Source organism: Pteropus alecto, unplaced genomic scaffold (genome assembly GCF_000325575.1).
Source record: "Pteropus alecto unplaced genomic scaffold, ASM32557v1 scaffold78, whole genome shotgun sequence".
Lineage (NCBI taxonomy): Eukaryota > Metazoa > Chordata > Mammalia > Chiroptera > Pteropodidae > Pteropus > Pteropus alecto.
Window position 1 is genome coordinate 16,886,434 of NW_006443124.1, and position 13,238 is coordinate 16,899,671.

The 13,238-nt window shown below is 40.2% G+C and overlaps 1 protein-coding gene across 1 annotated transcript in view; it reads right to left on the minus strand.

The window, feature by feature from the left end:
• The window catches only part of ZNF879 (zinc finger protein 879), a 44,079-nt gene that overhangs the window by 12,252 nt on the left and 18,589 nt on the right, over nucleotides 1-13,238 (minus strand). The window contains 2 exon segments of the mRNA XM_006923255.3: nucleotides 8,307-8,393; nucleotides 9,907-9,978. Coding sequence (XP_006923317.2) covers nucleotides 8,307-8,393; nucleotides 9,907-9,978 — 159 coding nt within the window.

Consider the following 13,238-nt stretch of genomic DNA (forward strand, 5'->3'; position numbering starts at 1 on the left):
ACGACAAAGACAGAATTCTCAGGGCAGCCAGAGAGAAGAAGATGGTAACGTATAAGGGAAAACCCATTAGATTATCGTCGGGCTTCTCAGCACAAATCTTACAAGCCAGAAAGGAATGGAATCAAATATTTAAACTATTAAGTGAAAGGAACTACCAGCCTAGAATAATGTATCCAGCTAAGCTCTCCTTTAGATATGAAGGAGAAATTAAGACCTTTTCAGACATACAAAAATTGAGGGAATTCTCCACTATGAGGCCTACATTACAGGAAATACTGAAAGGGGTCAGCTCACCTAAAGAAAAATGACAAAAAAATATATAACTATGAGTAAGGCGACTAGCAGGCAGATAGAAGCAGAGGAGTGCAACCCTTATTAAGAGCAGGGCATTATAAGCTTAAACAATAAGAAGAGATTTGCATAGCAAGATAGTAATGAACGTTCAGCATACAGAGGGACAAACTGAAACAATAATGACAGAAAAAGAGACGATTCAAAGATCCAAATTCACAAAGGGGAATGGAGATATGACACATGCAGAAGAAAATAGACTAATACATATACACATACACACACACACACACACACACACACACACACACACACACACATAACTATCCTTTACATATTTGCAATGGTAATCACATGCCAAAGACTCAGAACTGAAGTATAGAACAAAAATCAAGAAGGACCAGAGGGAAAATCCATAAAACCCAAACGAACAAACAAACAAACAAACAAAAACACACAAGGACAAGGAAGCAATGGAAATACTGAACTACTACAAAGCAAAAGATAAAATGGCTATAGGAAAATCTCATATTTCAATAATCACCCTAAATATAAATGGACTGAACTCACCAATAAAAAGGCACAGAGTTGCAGATTGGATCAAAAAACAAAACTCATATGCTGCCTCCAGGAGATATATCTCAGCTCCAAAGACAAATATAGACTCAAAAAAAAGGGTGGAAAATGATATTTCAAGAAAATGCCATTCAGAGAAAAGCGGGAGTAGCGGAACTAAAGTGATATAGTGGTACTAATATCGTGTGAAATAGACTTCAAAATAGGAAAAGTAAAGAAAGATACTGAGGGACACTTCATAATGATAAAGGTGATCATACACCAGGAAGACATAACACTTATTAATATCTATGCTCCCAATCAGGGAGCCCCAAAATATGTAAAGCAATTACTAACAGAACTAAAGGGAGAAACAGACCAAAATACTATCGTAGTAGAAGACCTATATACTTCACTGTCGGATATGGACAGATCATCCAAACAGAAAATCCATAAGGAGGTAACATCCTTAAATGAGACAATAGACCAACTGGACATAATTGACATTTACAGAGCCTTCCATCCCCAAACAGCTGCTCTAGTGCACATGGAACATTCTTCTCTAGTGCACATGGAACATTCTCAAGAATTGACCACGTACTGGGACACAAGATAGCCACAACAAATATAAGAGGGTTGAAATCATACAAACCATATTCTCTGCTCATAACGCTTTGAAGCTGGAGATCAACTGTAAAAAGAAAGAGGGAAGAACCGCAAATACATGGAGGTTAAACAACATGCTGCTGAAGAAAAACTGGGTCAGAGAAGAAATAAGAGAGATCAAGATATACGTAGAAACCAATGATAATGATAGTACGACATATCAAAACTTTTGGGACATGGCAAAAGCAGTAACAAAAGGAAAGTTCATATCATTACAGGCCTATCCAAAAAACAAGAACAAGCTCAAAGAAACAACTCAACGCTTCATCTTTTAAAACTAGAAAAGGAAGAACAAATGAAGCCTAAAGTCAGCAGAAGGAAAGAAAAAATCAAAATTAGAGCAGAATTAAATGAAATTGAAAACAAAAAAAAATAATAGAAAAAATAAATGCAACAAAGAGCTGGTTCTTCGCGAAGGTTAATAAAATTGACAAAAGAGAAAAGACACAAACAAAATCATGGATGCAAGAAGAGAAATTATGACAGACACTGCAGAAATACAAAGGATCATACAAGAATACTATGAAAAAGTATATAACACCAAATTTGATAATCTAGAAGAAATGGACAAGTACTTAGAAAGATACGACTTTCTTAGATTGAATCAAGAAGAACTGGAAAATCTAAATAGACCCATGAGCAGTATGGAAATTGAAACAATCATCAAAAACCTACCAAAAAGTAAAAGTCCAGGACCAGATGGCTTCACCAGTGAATTTTACCAAACATTCAAAGAAGATTTAATACCTATTCTCCTCAAACTCTTGAAAAAAATTGAAGAGAAAGCAATACTTCCTAACTCATTTTATGAGGCCCTGATACCAAAACCTGGTAAAGATAACACGAAAAAGAAAACTACAGAGCAATATCTCTCATGAACACAGATGCAAAAATCCTAAATAAGATACTAGTAAACTTACTTCAGCAACATTTTAAAAAGATTAGACACCATGATCAGGTGGGCATCATCCCAGGGGACAAGGGATAGTTCAACATATACAAATCAATTAATGTGCTACACCACATAAATTAAAAAATAAGAATCATATGATCATATCAATAGATGCAGAAAAAGCCTTCGACAAGATACAGCATCCATTTATGATCAAAACACTTAACAAAATCGGTATAGAAGGAAAGTACCTTAACATATATGACAAACCCTCAGCCAACATTATACTTAATGGTAAAAAACTAAAAACTTTTCCTCTAAGATCAAGCACAAGACTAGGTTGTCCACAACCACCACTCTTATTCAATATAACATAAGAGGTCCTAGTGAGTGCAATCAGGCAAGAGAAAAATATAAAAGGCCTCCAAGTTGAAAATGAAGAAGTCAAACTGTCACTATTTGCCGATGACATGATTCTCTATATAGAAAACCCTAAAAACTCCACAAGAACACTACTAGAAACTGTAAGCAAATACAATAAAGTTTCTGGATACAAAATCAATGTTCAAAAATCCATAGTGTTCCTATATTCTAATAATGAAATATCAGAAAAAGTGGAAAAAATAATTTCTTTTGCAATTGCAACAAAAAGAATAAAATGCCTAGAAATAAATCTAAAGATTATGTGAAAGACCTACATGGTGAAAATTGTAAGACGCTATTTTAAGAAACTGAAGAAGATACAAAGAAATGGAAAGATATTCCGTGTTTTCGGATGGGAAGAATCAACATAGTTAAAATGACCTTATTACCTAAAGCATTATCCAGATTTAATGCAATCCCCATCAAAATCCCATAGGCATTTTTTAAAGAAGTAGAACAAAAAATCATCAGATTTGTATAGAAGTACAAAAGACCATGAATCATCAAAGCCATCCAAAGAAAAAAGAACAAGGGTGGAGGCATCACTCTGCCTGACTTCACATTATAGTACAAAACGACTATAATCAAAACAGCATGGTATTGGCAGAAAAAAAAAGACACACAGACCAGAGGAACAGAATCGAGAATTGAGAAATACACTCATGTTTATACGGGCAAATAATTTTTGACAAAAAGCCAAAAACATACAGTGGAGAAAGGAAAGCCTCTTCAATACATAGTGCTAGGAAAACTGGAAAGTCACCTGCAAAAGAATGAAACTAGACTGTTGTCTATCACCACATACCAAAATTAACTCAAAATGGATTAAGGACCTGAATGTAAGACCTGAAATAATAAAATGCATACAAGAAAACATAGGAATGAAACTCATGGACCTTGGACTTAAAGAGGATTTTATGAATTTGACCTCAAAGGCAAGGGAAGTAAAAGCAAAAATAAGTGAATGTTAAAAAATGGGTAGAGGATCTGAACAGACACTTCTCCCAGGACGACATACAAATGGCCAATAAATATATGAAAATATACTCAGCATCATTAGCTATTAGGGAAATGCAAGTCAACACTACAATGAGGTACCATCTCACATCTGTTAGAATAGCTGTTATCAACAGAACAAGTAATAACAAGTGTTGGAGAGGATGCGGAGAAAAAGGAACCCTCATACACTGCTGGCGGGACTGCAAATTGGTACAGCCACTATGGAAAACAGTATGGAAGTTCCTCAATCCCCCTACTGAATATTTCCCCCCAAAACTTGAAAACATATATCTGAAAATATATTTGAATATTGATGTTCATAGCAGCATTATTCACAGTGGCCAGAACATGGAAGCAATTGAAGTGTCCTACAACAGAGGACTGGATAAAGAAGCTGTGGTACATATATACAATGGAATATTACTTAGCTATAAGAAGAGGCCTCCCATTTGCGACAACATGGATGGACCTTGAGATAATCATGCTGAGTGAAATAAGCCAGACAGAAAAAGTTGAAAACCACATGATATCACTTATATGTGGATATAAACCTAAAAGCAACAAATAGGACAAACAAGCAGAGGCTTATAGACATGGACAACTGACTAGTGGTTACGAGAGGGTAGGTGGAGAGCGGGGAGGCAGATGGGGTAAAAGGGGTCAAATACGTAGTGACAGAAGGAAATCTATACTAAGGGTGGTAAACACATAATGCAATATATATATGCCTCACTATTGAATTGTACACCTGAAACTTACTGAATTTCATCAACCAATGTCACCATTAAAAAAAAAAAAAAAAGAACAGCAACAAGAAAAAAATAATCCAAAAAAATGAAGATAGTTTAAGAAACCTCTGAGACAACATTATGCGTACCAACATTCACATCATAGGAGTACCAGAAGGAGAAGAGAGAGAGAGCAAAGAATTGAAGATCTATCTGAAGAAATAATGACAGAAAACTTCCATAACCTGGTGAAGGAAATACGCATACAACCCCAGGAAGTTTGGAGTCCCAAACAAGATGATCCCAAAGAGGCCCACACCAAAGACACATCATAATTAAAATGCCAAAGGTTAAATTCAAAGAGAGAATCTTAAAAGCAGCAAGAGAAAAGCAGTTAGTTACCTACATGGAAGTGCCCATGAGACTGTCAGCTGATTTCTCAACAGAACCTTTACAGGCCAGAAGGGACTGGCAGGAAATATTCAAAGTGATGAAAATCCAGGAACTACAACCAAGATTACTTTACCTAGGAAAGCTATCATGTAGAATTGAAGGACAGATAAAGAGCATTCCAGACAAGAAAAAGCTAAAGGAGTTCATCATCACCAAATCAGTATTGCAGGAAATGTTGGAAGGACTTCTTTAAAAAGAAGAAAAAAATATGTATCAAAAATCTAAAGAAGGGCAATAACTACATATCTATCAATAAGTTCTTCAAATGAAAAAGAATTAGATGCTCCAGTCAAAAGATAGGGTGACTGAATGAGTAAGAAAACAAGACCCCTATATTTGCCGCCTTAACGAGACTCACTTCAGATTAAAATACACACACAGACTAAAAGTAATGGGATGGAAAAGATATTTCATGATGGATATAGAGGGTATTGTGCTGAGTGGAATAAGTCAGATAAGAGATAGAAGAAGGAAATGCCATATGACTGCATGTATAAGTGGAATCTAAAGAACAAAATAAACAAACAAAAAAACAGAAACAAACTCATAGATATAGAGAACATTTTGAGGGTTATCAGATGGGAGGGAGATTGGGAGCGGTCAGTGAAAAAGGGGGAAGGGATTAAGAAGTACAAATTGGTAGTTACAAAACAGTCATGGAGATATAAAATATGGCATAAGGAATATAGCCAATAATATTGTAATAACTATGTCTGGTGTTGGAGGGGAACTAGACTTAGTGGGTTGATCACTTTGTGAGTTATATAGATGTCTAATCACTATGTTGTACACCTGAAACTAATATATTATATGACAACTATAACTGAAAAATAAATTATTAAAAAAAAGAAAACCCATCAGACAAGTCACAATAGAGGAACAGTCTACAAAACACCTAACCAACACTCTTCAAAACTGTTACGGTCACCAAAATGAGAGAATGAAAGCCTGAGGAGCAGCCTGAGGAGACGCAGGACTAAATGTAACGTGGTGTCTTAGATGGGATCCTGGCGCAGAAAAAGGACATTAGATAAAAACTAAGAAAAGCTGAATAAAGCACAGACTTTAGTTAATAATCATGTATCAATACTGGTTCATTAACTATAACAAATGTATCATAATAATATAAGATGCTAATAATAGGGAAAAATGGGTGCAGGGTATACTGTAACTATAGTATTATCTTTGCAGTTTTTCTCTAAAACTGCTCTTAAAAAAAATAAAATTGTTTATTTAAAAAAACAGCAACAATACCAAAAATAAGTACTGATTTACTGCCCCCAAAAAGATATAATAAACACACTATGATTATTAAGTAATCAATACCATGTTGCATGTGTCTTTTTCCCACAAGATAAATTATATATTACATGGAAACCAACTAGGATAAGGAATATTTAAAATATTCCTTAAAATAAAATAAAATCTGCAAAGATCGGATAAGGAATTTAAAATATTCCTTAAAATAAAATAAAATATTTAAAATATTCCTTAAAATAAAATAAAATCTGCAAAGATCCTGCTTTTCCAAAGATCATGATTTTTTGCTGTAGAAATTTGCTTCTCAGTACCCTGAATAAGGAAAGAAGATTGGATATTGCCATTGAACAGGCTCAAATAGGTAATAAGACCTATGACTGGGTCACCTTGGGTCTTCAAGAGACTTAATAATCAAACCAGTTAGACACTGAATTAGTGGTACACAGAAACTGGCTCTGAGTTACAAACACACTCCTCCACAGCTTCTCTTAGCTTAAAAGAAGTCAGTCTCTGAAGCTTGGGGGTATAGAAGCTTGGACAGTGAAGTCTCACCTCCAGGTATCGGGGAGCCCAGGTAAAGGTGAGTAACTACTTTGCACTGCAGTTTGGTTTCCTGCATACACCCACCGTCTTGTAATGAAAGTATCAAAGTCAAGTCCAGCCTGTTAAGGAGAGACATACCAAATTTGGCAGGTTGTAAAATAACGCTGCTGTTGCTGATACGAACAGTAGCAATGGCGAGGCACTGTTCTAAGCACTTCACATATACTTTATCAGAGCTTACGGTTAACTGTACAGACTGTCTAGTCTGGGTTCAAAAGCTAGCTGTGCAGTCTGATCAAGTTATTGGTTTCTCTATGCCTCAGTTTCCTCATCCGTGAAATGCAGACATTAACAGCCCTCTTGTAAACATTCAATGAAGTATGTACATTATTTACCCCACTTACAAGTGAGGAACAGGGCACAAAGAGATACCATAACTTGCCCAAGGTCACAGCAGTAGATTGGATGTGAACTCATGAAAAAAGTTCCAGGGTTCACATTTTTCACTTAGGGGTTACCACCGCTTTTTGGAAAAGTAGCCAATGACAAACAGGTTTTGGGTGCGGTAGAAAAGAAAATGAGCTGAAAGAAAGGGAGCTAGTGTCGGGAGAAAGATGGGACTTCCTTGTGGATATGTCTACTAAGAGTTTGAGAAGGACTGGTGGGCTTCAAGGGAAACATTCAAGCCTGAGGACAGAGATGTGGGAGAGATCTTTAGAAAGGTGATGGTCAAAGTGATGAAAATAGATCTCAGAGCAGAAAGAGCAAGAAAAAGGGCCCAGGAGGGGTCTGAAGTAGCAGAGGAAAATGAATCAGAGGAGACAGAGGCATCAGTCAGAAAGACAAGGACACTTGGACTGTTTAACATCTCAGTTGCACAAGGCACTCTTAAGAAAGAGGGTGGATCTCTGGGAAAGGCCCGGCCCCCACCCACCCCAGTGCCAGCCTCAGAAACCAAGCCAAGCTGAACTTCTGCATGCCCACCGATATCACTCCTGACTTTTGAGACTGCTCAGTGCTAGGATCTTGTCTCTGCCTCTTGGTGGATGTTTAATCGTTTCCTGAGGTCATGACCATGAACTCCTTGGAAACAAATAACATCTTTCCCCTTTGTGTCCCCAGTGCTCTGCTAAGTGTCCTGTACATAGTTGGTGCTCAACAGATGTTTGCTGAAGGTGGCCCTTCCATGTATGTCTCTGCACCAAGTGAGACCATATTCTCTGTAAAGACAAGGACTGCCTGGACCCCATACTCCTCGCCCAGTGCATATTGTAGACAGAAGTATATGTCCAGAGCTGACCCGATCTTTGGTCAGGAAGTGAGTTTGGGTGAATTAAAAGTGACCTCAGGACAGAGGGTGCACATTCCTCAGCAACCCCTCAGTCCATCCAAGCATCCCGGGGAAAACTTACAGGGCTCTGGATTCTCCATAGATTTCACTGGAAAGAAAACCTGAACCCAGAAGGCAAGTCATGAAAAAGACAAACTTAACTTACTGTCACCTGAGCAGGCAGCAAATCCACAGCCATTCTTTCCTTCTTAGTTTTCCAGCCAAAGGAGAGCAGAGCACTGCTAACGTCAATCTGCAGAGGAAAAGGGTGTCACGAGGAACTCTGGCGTCAAAGGTGGCTTAGAGAGAGGAAGTTACAACCACCCGAAATGACCATCGGGTCCCAGCAAAGCCACTCCACATAAATGCAAACCAAGTAAAAAGGTGTGCTTACCAAGCCAATGAAGCTCTAAAATAATGTCAATCTCCTCCTCTCTGCATTAACCATACTTCTGATTTCTGTAAATTGATGCTTTAACATCCACTGAGGGTCTATTACCAAATTGTGACTCACGCACAGATATCTGGAGTCTTCAGGTGGCTTTAATCTATACACTCTAACAGTTACAGAGAACATGGATTGCCCAGGCTGCCCGTTCAAACACAGCCAGGCAATCCCAACCTTGCCTTCCTTGCCTATCCTTTTTCCTTCCTGAAGAAACCACAATAAAGGTGCTTACCCACATTTCCCCTCTCTCTCAGCCTCATGACCCACCAGGTGCTTCCCCTGAGTGGCCTCCCTGGAGTGCTGTGTTCTTCCCAGGGAACTGTGAGTAAACTCTAACCTGCTGTCTTATCCTGTGTCTATCTCTCTGCATCTACCTTAGCATACCTCACCCAAGGTAGCATGGTGAAGACACTCCCTCTCAAACGAGATGCACGCCAGACTGCTGCTCGTTTTCCCCTAAACACAAATTCCACAGTTGCCTCCTCTTACAGCATCCAAAGCTGGAAACGGCCCTCAGCCTCTCACACACAAACCCCAATTGGCAGAGCAAGAAAGGAGGTGCCTGGAGCAGCCAGACGAGTGTCCAGAGAAGAGCCTTGGCCCTAGCTGCTGCACTGGCTGCCTAGTTTGCAGGGGGCTTATGGGGTACGGCAAATGGAGTGAGAGCTCAACAGGCTGAGTATCGAGTGTAACCTGGGGCTGGCGCACCTCAGCCAGCACGAAGGCAGCAGCGGTTAAGTGATCATAGATACTCTATGATGCACACTTTCACCCCACCAGGAATCTTGAGTGCTTTTCATGTATTATTTTTAATCCTCACAACAATTCTTAGAAAATAAGTATTGCTACCTCATTTTACGGATGTGAAAGCGTGAGAACTTGGGTGCTTGGTGACTTGTCTAAAGAATCAAGAATGGTTAAGAATCAGAGGCAGGAAGGGGATACTGCTCCAACATCTCAGTTAAACGTGGCAAGGTACCTGGCCACTCTGTGCCTCAGTTTCTTTACCTGTAAAATGGGGACAGTGTGCAGCCAACCTACGTGTTATTAAAAGATGGAGTTAATTCATCTAGACTAGTGCCTGGCACACAAAGTTCTCCTTACGTATTAGCTATTGTGTTTATTATTTGTTCCCCCGATAAGGCTCAGAAAAATCAGCCACAAAATACCCCCACCCACAGCACTCCCGGGCACGCCCAGCACGCCCGCCACAGAGCACTGCCGCTTAGGCCGTGCGGACAGGCCTCGGGACCCCGGCTCGCGGCGTCTCCCTGGCGCCCACGCCCAGCCCCGCCAACCCCGCACACACCCCACTCACACGAAGATAGGCGCTGGCACCGCCCGCCGCCCTGAAGAGGCAGGGGAGCTCCTCAGTCCCAGGAAGGCCACCCTAACGAAGCTGGGACCGTCCGCGCCACCAGCCCCAAAAAGGCAGCAAGCGAGCAGTCCCAGCAACCCAACAAACCCCAAGAAAACTACGACTCCCGGCATGCCCAGGGCCTGCGCAGACTGCACTTCCCAGAGGGCGCCGCGGCGCGGCCACTTCCGTGAGGTGAACACTCCCGCGGGAGCGCGCGGGCTCCGGCGCCTGCTGTGCGCTTGGAGGCCGCCCTGCGAGGGCGTATGCACGGCGCTGGCTTCCAAGTGCTGGCTGGCCAAATCGGCCTGCGAACTTGTTTTGTTGGGTAGGCAAAATGATTTGAAAAGACAAAACCTGAAGTTAGGACACCTTTAAGAGGATCAGTGCATAACTAGCTCCCACCAGCTTATGATTATTTTTAATTATTTTAATGTGTATCATATAATATAATGTATGCATAGGTACAGATTAAGAATTATAAAACGAACACCCACATACCCAACACTCTACTTACAAAAAAAGAACTTGACCAGAATTTTGGAAGCCTTGTCCATGATGCTCCCCATTCATTTTCTGAATTGTGTTAAATATTCCTTTGCTTAGCTTGATGGGTACTTCATGTGTATGTGTCCCTAAACAATAAGTGTTTACTCTTGCAAGGCTGTGATCTTTATATAAACAATCTGCTGTATGTTCTTCTGTGATTAATATGCTCAACATGAACCTTTAGATTCATCTATCTTGATACATGCAAAGTTCATTTTCACTGCTGTGTAAGAGTCTACTATTCATTCTGTAGCAGAATGTCCAAACCTATAGAAAAATTTTATAAGTTTATTTGAGCCAAAAAACAGGATATACCTGAAAGGAAGATCTTAACAGACTGAGAAAATGCTCTGGAGAATGACCATTTTGCGGTTCCTTTTACACATCTAGAATCAGAGAAGAAAACGTCAGGAAGGTTACATGAAATCTGCTAGTAGATTAAGGAGGTGGGGAAAGCAAAGCGGGGAAATCTTTAGAATTGGATAAAAAAGCAAAATGGAGAGAGACATCTTTTCTTACATTGGTGGGTACAGGACAGTTAACATTTAGCATATGTATACAGAGATGGTATTCAAGCAACAAGATAACAGTGAGGAGTTTCTTGGTCTCCTGATATGGTGCCAGTGGTTGTGCCTCCAAGGGGTCTGGAAAAGAAAATTATTGACCTTTCAAAGGTATGTCATCCTAGATGCATAAGAACAATGGACAGAGCTCACTCAAGGTAAAAGTTGACCTTTACTAAAAAAGAACTAGGCCTGGGACTTGACTATCCACCATGACCCTCCCAGTTAGGAATTTGTCATCAGACCATTCTGTATGGTTACTTTCAGTGACTGAGCTTGTCAGACTTGCCATGTAGCCCTCTGAACCTGTCAGGTCTGCTGTGTAGCCCCCTTTTCACAATTCATTCAACAAAAATGCATATTCAACTCCTATTTTGCACTTGGCATCCTTCTAGATGCTAGAAATATACTAGTAAACAAAATTGTCAAAACATCTGCATTCATGCTAATGTAGGGAGGAGGCAAGATAATTAAAAATGTTAATCAAGCCACATTCAGAGACTGCAATGTGCTGATTAGCCCTGCAGCCAGGCCAGGAGGACACCTTCAGAACAAAGAAAGATTTCTGCTGGAATACTAACAACCCATTCACCACACCTGTGAAGGGGAAACAGGAACCAAGAGTCTTCCACTATGGCTAAAACCATAGGGAATATATGGCTTGAAGGCTAGGAACTGCCAGCAGGTCTTCCACTCTATATATATTCTTACCTTTTCACACTACATACTCTTCTGTTTCCTCACTGTATGCTCATATCAAAGGAAATGGGTTAAAGTCTTTTAAACAATAACTCACAGGAAGTAAAAAATGACATATAAACTGAGTTCCCTGAACACTCGGCCCCTACTCACTCTTTCTGAACCCTCGGCCCCTACTCGCTCTTTCCACGTCTCTCTTTGGCCCTTTCAGTGCCTTTACTCTGTTTCTCGCACTGTTCCTCTCTACTCTCAGCCTCTGAGAGGAGACCACACTCTTGTCTGTGGGATGTTACCCCTTTTCCAATAAACTTTCCTTTTGACATTAACTTTGGCGTGTCGAATTCTTTCTGCACTCTCCACCAAAGGACCCTCTTCTTCTCTCGGTGCAGGGCTTGGTCTCCCCCTCACTTGAGGAAATTTGCCATGCATCAATGTGGCTTAAATTCTTCTGGGAGAGGGGAGAAGAAAGGTAATAAACAAGAACAATAAATGGTATGTTTTTAGATCATGATGATTTGCTGACAAGAACAAGAAAGGGCAACAGGCTCTCCGGTGGAGGTTGGGGAGGACTGTTGCAATTTTACACAAAATGGTTAAGAAGCATTTGACTAAGAAGGTGGTGTGACAGGCTGATGCTGCCTGACCATTTCCTACTCAAATGAGTTAGTTCCTGACTGCACCCTGCCTTCCCAGGACTCTCCAACTGACGCTGCAGTCCAAAAACCTGCTTAAACAATTGAGCCTGTTTCCTTATAGTCTGGCAGCCAATCAATGTTCTCCTTATGTTCTCCTTCCTTATATGGAATATCTATAGCTGTGTAGGAATGCGGAAGTACAGATGATATAAAACTGCTCACCATGTTACAACCTGGGCTCAGCCTTTGGATAAGAATCCGCTGAGCTGGTGCTAGCATCAATAAACACTGCTTCCTGCTTATAGCCTCAGTGTCCTGTCTCTCCGTTGGAGAATCCCGCAACAGTGGCATTTGAAGAAGGATCTGCAGAAGATGTGGAGTGAGCCAAGTTAAATATCTAGGGGAAAGCTTTCTGGATGACTGAAAATCTGATGCCCTGAGGTAGGAGCATGCCTGGCCTGTTCAAGGAACAAGAATATTATTGCTACAGCAGAAAAAAGAGAGAGAGAAAGTAGATCGAGGTAAGAGGACTAGAATGTGTAGGCTCTTATTAGTCTTCGTCACTGGATTTTACTCTGAAGGAGAATAATAATCTGAGAAGTGGAGAGACTTGCTCTGACTTGCATTTTTAAATGGTCACTCCAACTGCTGTGCTGAGAACAAACTACATAGGGTCAAAGGAAGAAGCAGAGAGGCTGAGACTAGTTAGAAGGCTATTGTAGTAATCTCTGAGAGAAGACCACAGTTTAAACTGAGTAGAAGTTATGAGAAATGGCTGAAAAGCTCAAAATTCAAAACGTGGAAAAGATCCTCATCTTTGAATATAATGTTTTTCAGCTATGAAGTA